Source organism: Aulonocara sp. 'chitande type north' Nkhata Bay, linkage group LG3, assembly GCF_057382095.1.
Source record: "Aulonocara sp. 'chitande type north' Nkhata Bay isolate Kocher_YH1m ecotype deep benthic linkage group LG3, A_spYH_male_GT1.1, whole genome shotgun sequence".
NCBI classification, from domain to species: domain Eukaryota; kingdom Metazoa; phylum Chordata; class Actinopteri; order Cichliformes; family Cichlidae; genus Aulonocara; species Aulonocara sp. 'chitande type north' Nkhata Bay.
This window is the reverse complement of record NC_141346.1, coordinates 9,125,481-9,142,133: the sequence shown is the minus strand read 5'-3', so window position 1 is coordinate 9,142,133 and position 16,653 is coordinate 9,125,481. Positions and strand designations below refer to the sequence as shown.

Below are 16,653 nucleotides of genomic sequence, written 5' to 3'. Positions count from 1 at the left end.
ATGACTGAAAAGCAACAACAAGGCTACAACAAGATAGTGCAGTGTGTAGGCCTGTAACACAAGAGGGAAAATAGTCATCCAGCGTCCACCCTACTATACACCAAATTGTAGATAATACATGAGGATCCTACTTACCACCCCCTAACAGATATACATAGTAAGCGATTGCCAGGGGAAATGAATTCAGTCTGCAATACTTAACAGCCTGTGATCTTTGCCACCTTGAACAGGGATGAGTGAAAGAGTGGACCACAGCTGTTCCTTATTTTATCATCATGTCAATAAAGCACAAGGTTCAGTTAGCTTTGCACAAAAATAGAAACGTCCTCTAAAGAGCTACTTTTTGAGTACATTTCAGAGCTGTACTTTTGTACTTTTACTTGAGTAAAGAAGTTGAACCAGTACTACAACTTTTACTAGAGTATTTTTTAACAGTGTTTTTTTTTTTTTTTACCTTAATTCAAGTACAGAACATCTATTCTTTTGCCAACTGCGGTTTAACTAATAGATTAAATAGATCATTCATTTGCTCTAAATTCGAGATGCAGTTTATTTTGTGTTTTGTACATTTTGTTTCTGAATAATGTGAAAATTCTTAATTTTGTGTCACACCACTGGCAGGAGGTCCTCTTGTAGCTGCAGAGAACCAGTGTTTTTGCAGTAACTACAGAGGGTGACTTTTTTCATGTTTTGGATGTTTTCCTTATTAAGAAGCTGAAAGCCCAAAGTGGGCATGACTGGGAACCCTGGTGATGGGACCTTCTGTGTGCGGTGGTTATCCACGTACGCCTGGTTTGACTGCACCTTAGTGAAAGTGTGTAGAGGTGAGACGCTCTGAACCACGTGTGTCTGAAGTATAACGGACCTGGGTGCCTCCTTGGTAATCATTGTAGTTTTGAACTAGATATGGGTGAAATTCCCAGGATGGCAATGTCGGGTTTTCCTTGTAAAGCTTTTGAGCTTGCAGTCACCACACCACCATCCTAGTATGTGTGCATCGTGCTTTTTTCCCCCTCACCATCGCCACTCATGCACAGTAGCATGTTAAAAATAATTATGGGAATCATAAGAGGACAGGTGATTACTTTTTGATCTAGACTTATTTAAGTGAGAGGAGTCTGAGCCCAAAGCCTGACTCACTGCCATTATTTCACCGTGGACTTTTGGAGATAAGCATCAACTCTCCCCTGAACATTTTTACACTTGGAAAACAAAAACTGTCACATCTGTAGACCAATCGCTTTAAATATTCATGAATTTAAAAGTAGGCGGTTTAAATTTTAAATTTTTCCGTTTCCAGCCTGTCACAGAAGCCTGTTCGTGTTTGTAGAGCTGTGTACACACATATTTGACTTTGTAAACCACTTTGATCTACACAAGATTACACTGTGACTGTATTGTTTAATCAATAATACTGAGTTTGTTTACTGGACCGTTTATGCCTCAGTTATACCAAAATAATTAAGCATTCAACTTATCACAACTGTATAATAAATAAACTACATACTAGAATATCACAACCAGTGACTGTAGAAAACATTGATCACAGCAGATTAGCACCACTTCGTTTTAGCTCTCAAGTTACGCCTCACCTCTCTATTTCATACAGGGTGCTCTGAGCACATAATCTACATGTTGTGTTTATGCAACTGCACTAGTGGAGTGTGCGCTGTTGGTCACCGTGTGTGGACATCATCCATGTATTGCACCTTGTCCAGTGACCTAGGACATAACACAAGAGCACACAGGCACTTCAAAGGGTTTGAAACGTAACATCGCAACAGAGAGAAACTTCACGAATTCTCACTTATTAAGTTTGTGTGTTTACATCTTCACTTTTAAGCCACTGAAGCTACATCAGCCTGTCTGCTGTGGAAACATCCAAATAAGATTTCAAAGGGTGCAGCTCCTCTCACAGCAGCACACGAGCCTTCATCAGTCCTTCAGTACTGGTCTTTATTGGAAAAGTGGCACGCATCATCATCATCATCATCACTAATGACTGACAGTAACACTGGTCCTGCTGACACACACCCACGCACACACACACCCACACACACAGCTCTACAGTTTGTCCTATGTAGGAAAAAAGATAATGGTATGAGGAAGAGGAACGGCATCATGGGAAACGTAGGAATAAAAAAGTGTTTTATTTAAAAAAAAAAAAAAAAAAAACAATCTTGGGGCTTCTGGTGCTTAAAAGAAGTCGAGGTCGTCCGGAGCGTCGAGGTCTCTGTACTCGATGATGGAGCGAGGGTCGCCTCGCATGCCCCTGCAAACAAACACACACACAGTGAGATAACTGATGTGATTCATACACTCCACTGTGTTGTCGTCACGGCGCATGTTCTTTACCTGCTGTTTCGCTGTTTCCCAGAAAACCCCCCGCCGCCTCCTAAATGACCTCTGAAGTTGTCATAGTTACCCCGCCCAGCTCCAAACTGGTTTGGTGGATGGTGGAGTGCACCGCCTAAAACACCCACACACACATACACCTTAAAAGACTGCATCACTGCACTGAAAAAGCAAAGCTGAATTTTTTCATTTTAAATACTTAATTAAATTCTATTATGTTTGTGTTTATATACACCTGGGAAACCGGGCATGGGTGGTCTGACTCCAGGCGGATATCCCAGAAGGCTCTGCTGCTGCGGCGACTGTCCGGGAAATCCTGGTAAACCCGGAGGAGCGGCTAAAGGCGGAGAGAAGGAAACGCATCAGAAAAGAAAAAACAGTAACGTGAATAGAAGGCAAAACAGAGTCCCAGGGGCACAACCTGGTGAAGGCGGTGGGAGGGGCTTGTTCTCAGGCAGGGCAGGTCTTTTAGCGTCCAACAAGAAGTTGTTGAAGAACTCAACCTCCTGCCGGACACCGGTGACCTTCTCGCCGTGCTTGTTGAGAATGTGTTTGCGCACAAACTCGGGAGCCTTGAACTTCTTCCCGCTCAGAGGACACAGCCACTTGTCTTTGCTGAGCTCCTGAGTGTTGGAGGACAGGAACTTCTCCACCTGCACAGGTGAGACACACAGAGGAGGGAGGAGAGCTCGTCATTGGGACAACTGTTTACACTCACATGTACACACTGTGTTTATGGTGGTTTCTATGAAAAGGTCGTACGCTGTTAAAAGGTCATTCCTTCTATAGCTGCAAATCTCTATTGTTTCTTTTAATTTCTGAAATGCCAAATGAATTATGAATACAATCCTGAATTAACGACACTTAAAGTGGAGATATACACACCGACAATACAATGTTTAATTTTATTTTGACAGCAAAAAAATAAATAATAATAATAATAAAAAGGTAACATTGCATGTGTTTTTCTTGTTTTAATGAGTAATTATGAGAATTTACTTCCTTCTTCCAAAACATTTTCTTGTAGTTGATGAGGAATAATTAAGAAAACAAAATTAGAACTTGTAAAATCAAAGACAAGACTGGATCTGAATCGTTTTGTGATAAGCTGCAGCTCAGGAGGTCGTCTAATAATCTCAAAGTCAGTAGTTGGATAATATGAAGGGCTTTTATTGTGAAAGGAACAGGAAGTAGCACTTTTTTCTTTTTCTTTTGCACATGTGGGACACATCTGTTGGCGGGCGGTGTGTCGTACCTCTTGTTCCGGGTCTTTCTTCCCCAGCCTGGTCGCTTCTTCCTCACTCAGAGTCTCAGAGGGCGAGAGCAGTGGAGCCAGGCGCTCCTCGCACATCCGCTGGTGTTCACTCACTGTCCAATCAGAGCACAGCAACACTAACGTCAACTTTGCAGCCGTGTATTTGGAGCTGTAGTTCGAAGTGTTTTGAGATTAAATAAACTAAAAACACGTTGTGATGTGTTCGAGTTACAGATCATCATACCGCGAAATTTTCCATAAAGGTTCAAAGGCTGCTGTGACACACCCCAGGTAAGTGTGTCTTATTCACAGGTGAGAAGGACTTTATGCGTCTCTGGTTTCTAGGAAACCACGTCCTGTTTTCCTAGAAATATACCATGAACGGCTGATCTGCAGTGTATGCGTGTGCGTACCCTCAGTTGCGGTGATCTTGCCCACAGGCAGGGGTCCTCGAACGTGGATCAGCCCGCAGCGGTGTGGCATCTCATCCTCGGCGGGATACTCACAGAAATTATAATAATCAACAGAGTGAACCAGACGCAGGTAGAGCAGCAGGCGGTCCAGCACCTGTACACACACACGCACATGTAAATACACGCTTACATGAAGCAGGCAGCGCCTGATCTACATGAAGCTCCTCCCACCTTCAGTAGCTTATCATCTGTCTCCAAGGTGACGTCAGAGGAGGCAGGGTCCTTGGCGTCACCGGCGTCATCGGTGTTGCACCCAGAGGCGCCGATGAGCTCCTCCTCCTCTGCGCTGACTTCCTCTATCAGGTAATCTGTGATGTTCTTCAGGATGGGGTTGGTCTCCATCTACACACACACACAGAGGAATGATGTCAGTCCTGAGGGGGTTATGGGTAATGCAGTGCCCAGATAGTGTTTGACTGACTGGTGCTTCTGACTCTGAACCCTTGAGCCTGAACATATTTAAAGTCCGCACCTGTCCGGTCCACAGCTCCCCTCTCTGGTCCAGGCTGTGGACGAGTCGGGCCGACAGTCGGATGTCGTTCCTCACCACCGGTTTGTGGTGCGTCAGACCGTTGACGCTGCGAACCCGCCGGCACAGATCTCTGTTCACCACCGGAGCGAGTTCACAGTCTCTGAGCTGCAGACAGCATAGAGGAGGTTATAATCACCCATGACACACCTGTGTGTGTGTGTGTGTGTGTGTGTGTGTGTGTGTGTGTGTGTGTGTGTGTGTGTACCCGGATGTTCTGCAGGTTCCAGCACGTCTCCTTGATGTTCACGCTGCGGTCAAAGGTCACCCAGCAGCGCCTGAAGAACCTGAAGCACAAATATTTACTGAAGCTCAGTTTAAAGAGCAACGCTTCCAAATCCATGCTTTTAAAACTGCTCGATAACAAAAAGAAGCGTGGTGCGGGGCAGTTCTTAGATAAAGCGCCTTAAACACGTGAATACGTCTCGATCCATAGGCAACGCAGTGTTGAGTGGTGAAACTGTATTGTTGTTCATATTCATGCTAGAAAATGCTAATTTTACTGGAGAAATAATTAAAATTGGTGCTTTCAGGACAAAACTTCATGTGATTCCTGAACTATAGTAACAGTGTCGTCCTGCTTAGAGAAGAATATCGTTTTTCTTTGGAGGACGCCGCTAAAGACCTGACTTCCTGTATAAATGCAAACGGCAAGTGAAATGACGCTTTCTAGGAACGTTTTACTGAAGGACAACAGATTATAAACTTGCATGTTTCATGCATTGATAAGAATACACGGTGTTTGATGTCCTATCCTATATACATATATATATATATATATGTCTGGTTTATTTATAAACAACTAAACAATCTGCTACACTTTACATATCAGTCCTTTAATGGCAGATGAAGCTGGGAGGAGCTGATGCAGGTGTCGCGACTGCACTTTTTTGTTCTCACCTCCTCTCGGGCTGAGGGTCCGACAGCGCCACCCGCAGGAAGCCTGAGTATCTGTGACACAGCTGCAAACACATGAAGGAGGTTAGCAGAGAGCCAGGTGATGTGCACAGGTGTGTTCTAACTTGAACCTCCTAAGACCCGAACTCTTCCATGACATGCATTTTTAATTCCTCTTTGATATCTGGGCACATTGGGACCTGATGAATGTAAAAACAAAGAATTACCAGATTTTCTTTTTACCTGATTTTTGTTTCTAAGAACAATAAGAGCCACGTATGAGGATATACGTTTAAAATTTCAATAGAACAGTTGCAGTATAAAGTCCTCGTAAGTGGATATCAGGCCCTTGTAGAGCAAAATTGAGTATTTTAGTCTAAATAACCCAAAATGTGATGTTCACATATGTGTAAGTCAAAATCACAGCTTTCAGGTTCAACACCACAAACAAAGAAAGTTTCTGAGCTAAAAAAAATGTTCTGGGTAAAAATGATATTTTACTTCGAACTATTTATAAGTTAAATAATAAATAAACCAGTTCATGGTGCAGTATTTCATAGTTCTGCACAGTTTTGTTTTAAATGGTCAGATTTCTCCCAGGGAGCATGAACACATTGCAGAGCTGGTTCATTAAAAACAGCCTAATTTTTCTTGCTGAATTCCGACTATAATTAAAAACCTTCCTCCTTTGTTGGTTTGTCATTATTTACTTGTCCAAACTTATTTTAATAACGTCCTACTCTCTGGAGGGAGGAGCCTAAACAGTGCCAACCTATAGGTTTGAAAAATGAGCTGCAGTTCCTCAAATGTTAGTCTGAGTTTAGCAACAACTGCTTCACCCTGTAAAGGCATGTTTTCTTACAGCTGTGATCTCATCCTTGGACACCTCTGGCGGGATGCTCCTGATGAATAGGGAGGTGGTGAGGTGGAGGGGGCGGGGCTTGGGTGGAGCCTCCTTCTCCCTCTCTTTCCCTCGCTCTTTACGACGCTCTGAAACAAACCAGCAAAACACTTCAGACTGAAGTCTGAGAAGTGTTTCAACATTTCAGAGTTCAAAAAAAGAGTTTAAAATAAATACCATCCTCTCCGTCATCCTCCTCTTCCTCCTTCTCCTCGTCCTCATCCTTCTCTCCATCAGAGTGGGAGGAGTCAGAGTCGGAGGCACTGCCCTCGCCGCTGTCAGCAGAGAGGCTGCGTTTCCTCTTCCTGCCCTGAGAGAAAGAGGAGGGATTAACAATGCGATGTAACATTAAGGAACATCAGCATCAGCGACAAAAGACAAACGACTCACTTTCTTGGTCTTCTTGTCTTCTTCCTCATCTTCTTCTTCTTTCTTCTCCTCTTCCTCCTCCTCCTCCTCCTCCTCGTCGTCCTTCTCCTTCTTCCCGTTACGCTTGGCGTCAGCTGAGTCCTGAGAGAGGAAAGAAAATAGGATGGTTAAGGTCAGTCTGAACGCCGTTGTGTGTCAGGATGTGATTATTTAACGTAACACTGAACAGACTGTCACTCAACCCGTGACCTGTTTCTTCTCTACAGTAGTTAATAATTCAATAAGTCATGTGACCCAGACAGGAAGAGACTGGGTCCAGTTCAGTAAACTGAGGATCAATGTTCCCTCTAATTTTTCACGTGTCTGAGCGAACACACAAACTCCCTGAGCGTCCCTTGGACCACTGTGAGCCACAGCAGACGTGTGCACTGTGGTCACGCCAGCATCGAATCCATCCAAGTTACTTGGTTTATTGAAATAATCAAATTACAACATTTACATTTATGATAGACTACTTTTAATTAACTGCTTTAGCCCACTTACAATGAAAATTTAAAAAGATCTTGTTCATGACCTGTAGCATGTTAACACTATTGGAAGTAAAAATAACCTGAACTCCAATTTTGAAAACACAACTTTTACAGCTCTAACTTGTATCATGAGTCTGAGTCTGGGAGAGAGTCCTGTAACTCTGTCTGCAAAATACAGTAAATAAAGACCAATGTTGAGCAATTAATTATATAGTTACTTCTTCAAAAAAGTAGCTGAGTTTTGCAAATAACAACAATAACAATAAGTTTTTTGCAGCTGTTTACCTAAAAAAGCAGCCAAGGCGTTTTTTAAATAAACATTTCAAACTATTTACAGAACAATCAGCTGTTCTGCATCAGATCTGATGCCACACAAATTATTTGTGCCGCTCCAAAACATAATTTCTGTCCACTATGAGATGAAGGAGAACAACAGCCTGATACCTGCAGGCCTGACAACAGCAGATGTGTCACTGCTGTAACACCTGTAACATTCAGCAGTCGCCTCATTGTTCTGACACACACAACAAAACTACTGACTACACTACACACTAACTACACACTAACTACACAAGATTTGCGCTAAACGTCTCAAATCTCTCACATCTCAAAACACCGCCGTCACTCCTAAAACTTCCCCCCGTTTCTTAACAACTAGATGCCACGTTGCCATATCAATTTTTGATTGGTCGACATGGTACATTTTTCCACCAATAGGAAAGGCTGGGTTTTGTTTTTGTTTTTGCTCACACGCTTTCCAGCGTTTTCCTTATAAAACGCTGTTTTTACCGTTTCTCCCGCAGTAAATATAAACAACGACAGTATTCAGGAAGAAAACCAAACATTGCATATTTTTATCATAACTCTGGTTTTACGTGGCCGATCAACACAATTTAAAAACTGGTATAAAGTCCAAACTGTTTCCGTCTATTGTTCGTCTGTCCTGCTCACATCTCCAATGGTTGTTCACGTTGTCATTAATGTGGCTTCACTCCACATCAGCCGCTTTGCTAAAACACCAGTGTCGGCACATAAGGACGCTGTCATAACCTGTCGACCACGTTGATTAGCTGCGTATATACGAATGTGAATCGCTTCATTGGCTGGACTATGGGATAAGGTGGCATCGTTCTAATCCCATACAGGAGCAGCCAGTCACTCACTGACTAACACTGCAAAACAGAATTGTTAACGTTTTAATTTTAATTTCAATTCAGGTTAGATGTTTTTTGTGCGCAGAGACCGTGCCAGCAGTGCGCACGCGCACAGCTTAGAGGGAACAATGCTGAGGATATTCGAAGACGTCACCTTCTCTGTGTCTTTGTTATCGCCCGCGTCACCGCTCGCCGTCTCCTTCGTCTGAGTTACAGTCGCCTCTGAGCTGGTCTGACCACCCACGCTTCCTCCGCTGGGATCTGCCTGACTCTTCTCGCCTACACCTCCTCCTCCGCTCGCATCTCCACCGGCTCCTGCTGCATTCACCTGAACCTCGAGGACCTGCAGGTCAAAATCGGTTCCTCCCTCCATCTTTATCACAGCTGCACAGAGACACACAGGTTAAAGACTTTATTACACACAAACCCCGTTTCACTTCACTTCCTGTCCAGTTTACCTGCATCGAGGAGTTTAATGATGGCAGGGGCGTGGTCCATGTCGAGCGATACGTTGTCCAGCCAGTTGTTGTCCATGAGGAAGAGGAAGACGCCGAGTCGGGTTTTGAGGGCGGCCAGAGACTCTGCCTTCCTCGTGGCGATGTCATCGGGGTGGTACTTGGAGCGGAACCACTCCTGCTCTTTGTGCTGGAGGAAGAAGTCCTGCAGCTGCTGCCGCCTGAAGTCCAGCTTGTACTGGTTGTAGCGCTTCACGGACTCCGTCTCGTCCACGCTGTCCTCCATGTTCAACAGGAACTCCTGCAAACGCATCACAGACGTGATGTCATAACCTCGCCAAACAGACGCTTTGATGCCTCCTTATTTTTTTAAATCAGAGACCCACCTTAAAGCTCCTCATGGTAGGAGGACCGGGAGGAGGGAGGTCTGGATCCACCATCCCCAACCTGAGACACAAAACTCAGGTAATAAATAATCCAGGTGAAAACTGTTGGAGCCACTAGGGGGCAGAAATGATTCTGACTGAGCTCACCTGCCCTGCAGAGGGTGGCCTCCATGATGTGGGTGAAGGTGAGGAAAATCTGGGTGCCAGCCCTGAGGCCCCGCCCCTGGAAATGGAGCCCCGCCACCTCCGTATGGCAGGTCGTAGCGGTACGGCTCCCCCCTGTGGTCGTCCCTGAGGGTGAAACGAGAATTATTAACCACAGCAGGAACACGGAGCAGAACCTGAAGTCTGCAGCTGCTTCTCTCACACAGGCCTCACCATTCTCTCCTCATGCGTTTGTGCTGAGGGCTGATGTGTCTGGGCGGAGAAAACCTCTCTCTGCGGCCGCGGTCATAGTCCCGCCTCCGCTCGCGGCCACGGTCCCAGTCCCTGAAACAAACAGAGAGCTGACATCACACAGTGGACAAACCTGTCGGGATGAAGTCGGCGACTTTCTTCAGCCATAATAAATCCTGACGACTCAGTTTCCAATAACATGTCTCATTCATACGCTGATGTTAGGACAGATGTTTACAGCTGGATAACAAACTGTATGAACTCTGAAACAAATGTGTCAGATGTGATTAGGGATAAGTACGGCGTGCATAAAGAATACAGCTGTGTGGGAAACTTTTCAATGTTAAACAAAGGACCACATCACTGCACTACTACATCTATGCCACTAGATGGCAGCAGCTGCCTCTCTGTGACAGCAGCTCTGCAGCAGTTTGATGCAGTAAATGAGCCTCTGTAGGTTTAGGCTGAACTCTGACTGTCAGATGCGTCGGCTCGTCAGATCTTTCTCTCCGGATTAAAAACGAATAACTTAACGATCGGAATGGTCACCAGCTCCCACCTGTCGGGCCAGTCGTCTCTCCTCCTCTCCTCGCGCTCTCGTGACCTTTCCATGTCGCTGCGTTCCCGCCTGAACTTGTCCCGCCTCCTCCGATCCAAATCGTCATCGCTGTCTCCCATCGGTCTAAAGGAGCAAACAGATATTGACATCAGGGATTCTTTCTGCATCATTCAGCAACTTTAAATCACCAAGTATGAAGGTGTTTAAATAAATAATTGTTCAAACTGTCAAAATAAACCTTAAATAAATTCAGAGAATTATGAGAGTTTAGTTAATTAATGCACATTAAGAGGCTCTGTGAGGCTGAAGGTGGCGACTGAAAAACCTGTAAATTCAATAAATTTACACCAACGCAGGACCAAGAGAAGCACAAATCTCCCACACTAGATTGACTCCCATCACCTCCTGCCTGCAGGTTTAACGCTCTAAGCGCCTAAACCCACACTGACTCCTTAAGGTGTGTGAAATCCTCTCAGGGGTGTAGCCTAATACCTTCTGCTGCAGGTAATAAGCGCACTTAATGTCCTAAACCATCACCACTAAGAGGAACTGTGTTTTATTTTTCACATCAGGAATGAAGATTTTTGATCTACTTTAATGTCATCTGCTGTGACGGTTCCTGACTGTGTTTATCAGCGAGGAAAGTCTGTCCAGAAGCCGGAAATTAGGGGAAAAATAACTATAGGTGATGGGAAGTGGGCGGGACCCATGGTAAACTTTCAGGTGAGTGAGTGAAAAGTGAGCTCTACCAATAACGGTAAAGAATCCAGCTGATTGTCATGTAACATAGTAGTGAGTGTAATTATAACCACGTTATATGTCAATCAACAGTTCTTCACTCGGATTGGTGGTCACCTCAGTCTCTCACAGCTATTCCTTTAAAGTCGAATGAGGTTGTTGAATGTCACTTTGTGTTTCCAATATTTGCATTAATTTTCTTTCACACCAGATGTGAACGCTGCATTGAAGCAGAAAATATTTTGATTCTATTTTGCTTAATTGTATTTAATGATCCAGTTTAGTCTCTTGACTTTGGCCACCACTCATCGACTCTGTATTAGACCCTCAACCATATTCTGAATCTCCAGCAAAGCACTGGACAGACTCCATCATATCCACAACTCCGCTGTCATAAGAAGTCAAGACACTTCACCCGTTGCCTGCTGGTGGTGGTCAGAGGGCCCGGTGGCGCCAGTGTTTGGCAGCCTCGCCTCTGTCAATGTGCCCCAGGGCGGCTGTGGCTACAATGTAGCTTACCATGAATGGGTGTACACTAGATGTGTAAAGCGCTTTGGGGTCCTTAGGGACTAAATAAAGCGCTATACAAATACAGGCCATTTTCCATTTATAAATATTAATTCAAACTCCGCTTCTGCGCTGATATGTTTACTTCACTCACTGACGTGCTTTTCATGCAATTCACGTTGTGTAGAATTCTAAGAGGTTCAATGTTTAATGTTCTTACTTTAGCTTCAGGTTTTACAAATTTTCCTGAGACGTGCAGGAGATCTTGAATGAGAAACCACAGAGCCTGACCGGTCTGTTGCTCTCACAGAAAGACTGAGATAGGAAAATCAACATTACTGAGGAAATAAACATCCTTAGCTGAAACGCCCCTCTGCTTAACAATCATTCTTATGCCCTCTTCCACTTCTGCTAATATAAAAGCACATAAGCAGCAGTGTGTATCAGCTTAAACACCGCTGCTCTTTCACAGTTTATCTTGAAATATTTATTATAAACTCTGTTTGTTTATGTGACTCCTCACTGATACATTGGCTGCTAATTAGCCTGCTAGCTCCTGTCCTTGAGTTCTTTAAAAGCTTTTAATTTAAGGACAGGCTCGTCGCAAACTCCCGGCAGCCCCAGATCGTTAGGAGACGCAAATATTAAGGGTTTAAAAGTTTTCACTAAGACAAATCAAACGCTACCATTAGCAGCATATAGCATTTCATAGCTAACGAAGCTAACAGCTGCTAATTAGCTCGTTAGCACGGAGCCAGATGAACCTGTTCACAGAGATGTATCCCTCCGCTTCGGCCCCGCTACTTTATCTGTGCGTATTTTTGAGTTTAAGGTGTTTTTCTTACCTGAGATTTGTTGTTTTAAACTCAGAAACAAGCCCGTCACAGCTACCAGCAGCCGCACAGTTATCCCGCCGCCAGCTCCAAGAGCACAATGATCCAACGACAATTCCGCTTCCTGTCACTACCGCTCGTCTGTCCAATGACAATGCGCCGCCTCGAGGTCAGACTGGGTAAATACACACACTCGTTGAAATAAAGGGGTCGTGGCGTTTTATCTTCACTTCTAGGAAGCTGAGAACTCTTCTTTGTTTTCCGCGAGAATTGTATTTGGCCAGCTGTGCCATTGAACTTCAGTTAAAATTTTAACAGCACAAAATTTAAAGTTTTTTAAATACTCCAACATTATGACATTTTCTGCTTTCCTGCAACATGTCACCCCTTTCTATCCAAATCTCCAAGAACCTCACTGAGATCAACTGAGTTTAAGAGATAATAAATATGAGAAAACATTTTCACCTCTTCTAATTCGTGAATGACGATCAGGTTAGGGTTGATTGTTTTACTTAGCAGAGTTTGTCAATTCCTCTCTATTGTCCCATCACAGCATGTTTTTTTTTTAATTTCAAAATTAAAACAACAATCCTAATAATAATTAGAGACATCAGTATAAAAATCTAAGCTGCCAAACTACCAGATGTGTGTAAAACAAACCATCAGGCCTGATCGATGACATCCCAACCCAAGTTTGAGTCACGTGAACATTGACTGTGATGATAAAATGAAAAAACAGCTCGTCATTGTTTCCATCAGCGAGTAAAAGACACTCTGATGCCGGTCACGCTGCCATGATGTGAACTTATTTACAGCACACAGACAGATAGATCTGGTAAATAGATACACAAACATATGTGTACTAGAAACACATGTATACAATAGCACAGGAGACAATAAAGTGAAATAAAAGTCAACATTTTACTGCCACGTTGATCAAGCAGACAGAGCTCTGAAGTCTTTTTAAATGAGAAATCAAATATAATGCATAGTGAATGTGTAATGCAACTCATATACCTTTTCTCTGTCTTTAAAGTGATGATAAAAACATATTTAATGCAAAAAAAATATCATGAGCATCCAAACATCTTAGATCATAAATCCAGACATCACTTTTATAGTGTAGCTTTGAGCGGAGGATTTCTCAGTGTGATCAAAATCTGTTGTCTCTCCTTCCTGTTTCTTCCTCAGCTATTTAGCTCTCATCTCTAATGAGAGGGAGGAAGAGGAGTCGGGGATGTGCAAACTGAGAAATGAGGACTTATAAACAGGTCATAACAGCATTTCACTGTTCAGTCGACTCCTGTAGATGATGCCTCACATACTCTGCACTGTTGAACAAAAGCAACAATGGCTTCTGATCAGATCTATAAAGTTTTATTTTAGTCGTTCACATTGGGCAAATGTAGCCTTATGTCACTCTTTTGTGTTTTATTTAGCTTTTTACTCAGTTTTCAAAGTAATATTATTTAGAGTTCTACTTATTTATCTTCAGGTTCTTTTAAAGTGATTTCTATCATATTCTAATACTGATTCTCCACTAGTTTGTTTAAAGTTTCTCTGGAGTGTTTCTTCTCCAAAGTGACACAAATCCTTTTGGTTTGCCAAATCAAACATGTTTAGTTTCATGTGCTAAACACGTGTAGCTGTGGCGACCCCTTCTGACAGTAAAAGAGCTTCTTCTACTCTGGTTTTCTTTTTTAATAGTCTTTACTGTTGTTGCTTTGGGGAGTGATGAAGTATATCTTAGTGTATATGTGTTACACATAACAGAGCTCACTGATGGAGGTGCTGACATCTGAATGAGGAGACATCTGGGACAGTTTGTGTCCTTGCTCGGCAGGAGGCTTACTCCGTTCTCCTTTACAGTTTCTGTAGATTAAAAAACCACCAGGAGCAGCAGTGACAACAACAAGCAGCACAAGAAAAAGTGATAGTGCAGCAGATTTAGTATGGCCTCCTCTGTGCTCGCTCTGTCCTCCTGGTGAACCTGCAGGTCTAATTGACATCGTGATGAAAAAATAGAAATGTTTCTCTTTCACATTGTTAAGGTTCAAAATTGAGGAAGGAGAGTACAAACCACCCATGGTCCAGAAGCTCTTGGTCAAACAATGATTTTAATGACTACACACGTGTGGGAAGAACAGCTCCGTTTCCAGACAAGAACTGGTCTTCAACTTCCTCAAAGCATACACAGATTTTTATAGCATCAGGGTTTGATTTACTGACGCCCCCTTCATGCGTCACAGACAGGATATATACACATACGTCAATATCAAAACCACAACGACTTTTGACACAATTTGAAAGAACAATTGTCTTCTATCTTCATAACAGGTGCTTCCTGTCACTGCCGGATGCTCGCTTGTCATCTTGACACCTCAGCAGCAGTTCTGCGACAAACTGCTCTTTTTGCAACCCCAAGCAAAACATAATTAAACTTTTACCTATAAATGATTCTCTCTAACTGAGTGTGTGTGTCTGTGTGCTAACCACAATTGCACCCTGTTTCACCTCGCCGACTAGCTCCTGACCCCTAACCAGACAGAGGCAGAAGCCACACTCAGATATGTAACAACTGAAACTATATATGTGTCATCTACTAAATAAATGTTTTAATCAAGAACCCCTACTAAAAGCTTAATACAAGAATATGAACATATAAAAGATATTAAAATAAACTGATATAAGTGTTTTGTAAGCATGTATTGCAATTCCTTCTATGTTCTAGTTTTCCCTCAGCATGGATCATCTAGACACTCTCACTAGTGAAGCTTTAGACCATTAATGAACCTGAACATCAACTCAAATAAGCACAGATATGCAATATGTATAAAATAGTTATAACTGCACCTGGAATACAAAATTAATATAATAACTTGTATGCATAAACATCTTAAGGCCATCTTAAAGCTATCTGTTACATTGTTAAAGCAATGATCAATTTGAATAACCTAGTAATTCAAATGGCCTCGTCTGGCCTGCTGCTCAAAATAACCTAAGACTGGTTTCACTTCTGCAAACTCTCTGCAAGCCTGTTTCCTGTCAGCCTGTGACTTAGTCTTTCTGAAAGACACACACTGTTCAACCTCTGAATGCAATATAAACTACAGATTATATTATTAATGCAATGGTGATGATGATTATTCTTTAACAATAGCAGTAAAATAATTTCCCTGCTCCACAACATTAACCACCAGGAAGAAGTTGAGCCTTCAAGGTGATGTTGTTTAGAAGCTGAGCTTCTTGTTTGTCTTTGCATCTGCAGCAGATGGCCCCGCCCCTCCCTGAGCTGCTGGAGGTTTCTTCCTGTTAAAAGGGAGTTTTTCCTTCCCATTGTCGCCAAAGTGCTTGCTCGTAGGGGGTCATATGATTGTTGGGTTTTTCTCTGTATGTATTATTGTAGTGTCTACCTTACAATATAAAGCACCTTGAAGTGACTGTTGTTGTGATTTGGTGCTTTAGAAATAAATTGAATTGGCAGTTTAGTGACCAAATAAAATGTCGATCAAATATTGCTGGCTAAAAACAAAGTGAACAACAACAAAAACAGGTCCTCTTAAAAATAACATACAAAAAAACCAAAAACCAAAAAATAAGTGAAACGTCCAAGTTAAACATTAGCCACCTACATATTCACAAGATTATGTGAATATGTAACACAGGGGTAAGAGAGGCGATGGCTGCAATAGATCAGATTGGTTAAGTTTACGGCACAACAAATGAAACAGAATTTAGATATACACGAATCTAAAAGAACCAGGAAGTCAACGTTTTTTTGTGCAAGTATAAAGAAAGAGCCGAGATGCATCAATAACAGTATACACTACATCTTGTCAAAGCTGATAATTGGCGTCTGTCTTGTGTCAGTGACGTAAAAGACGGATTTAATGCGACATGACCATCAAACAGCAGTCGCTTTCTAAAACATCAGATATGTATCGGATTCAGTACCACATACGAAAGTGACCCAGATGGATTTGAAAATATCAGATTTGTGCCATTCACACTGTCACACCATGATCGGATATGGGTCGCATAGGGTAAAAAAAATTGGATTTGATGCGCTTTCGCCTGCAGTGTGAACGTAGCCTTAGACTCAACCAACAGAGGATCATGTACGTGTAGCAGTTTCTGACAGCCAATGAAATTACAACATAATACGACATGACAAAGAAGATACATTTTAGGGTTCAACGTAATCAAAAATCACAAGTTCTAATTTAGTCTGATTGAACTGTTGCCTTTTCTTCGACAGTTTAAAGTGCATTCTTAGTTTTCGTCAGCTGAGGTTAAAGCTCCACAACGTCTGAACT

At 42.7% G+C, this 16,653-nt stretch overlaps 1 protein-coding gene across 1 annotated transcript; it reads right to left on the bottom strand.

Annotated features, from left to right (window-relative positions):
- Positions 1–2,127: 2,127 nt before the first annotated feature.
- On the bottom strand, positions 2,128–12,503 carry LOC147333826 (serrate RNA effector molecule homolog). The gene is made up of 20 exons (XM_086270203.1): positions 12,350–12,503; positions 10,260–10,382; positions 9,683–9,793; positions 9,452–9,595; positions 9,305–9,365; positions 8,922–9,219; positions 8,618–8,847; positions 6,801–6,920; positions 6,588–6,720; positions 6,372–6,499; positions 5,513–5,574; positions 4,821–4,899; positions 4,556–4,720; positions 4,255–4,425; positions 4,024–4,177; positions 3,611–3,723; positions 2,777–3,008; positions 2,591–2,692; positions 2,356–2,470; positions 2,128–2,272 (listed from the first exon to the last, which is right to left on the bottom strand). The coding sequence occupies exons 2-20, from the start codon at positions 10,376–10,378 to the stop codon at positions 2,197–2,199; spliced, it is 2,613 nt and encodes an 870-aa protein (XP_086126329.1). The 5' UTR covers positions 10,379–10,382; positions 12,350–12,503; the 3' UTR covers positions 2,128–2,196.
- Between the last annotated feature and the right edge of the window lie 4,150 nt (positions 12,504–16,653).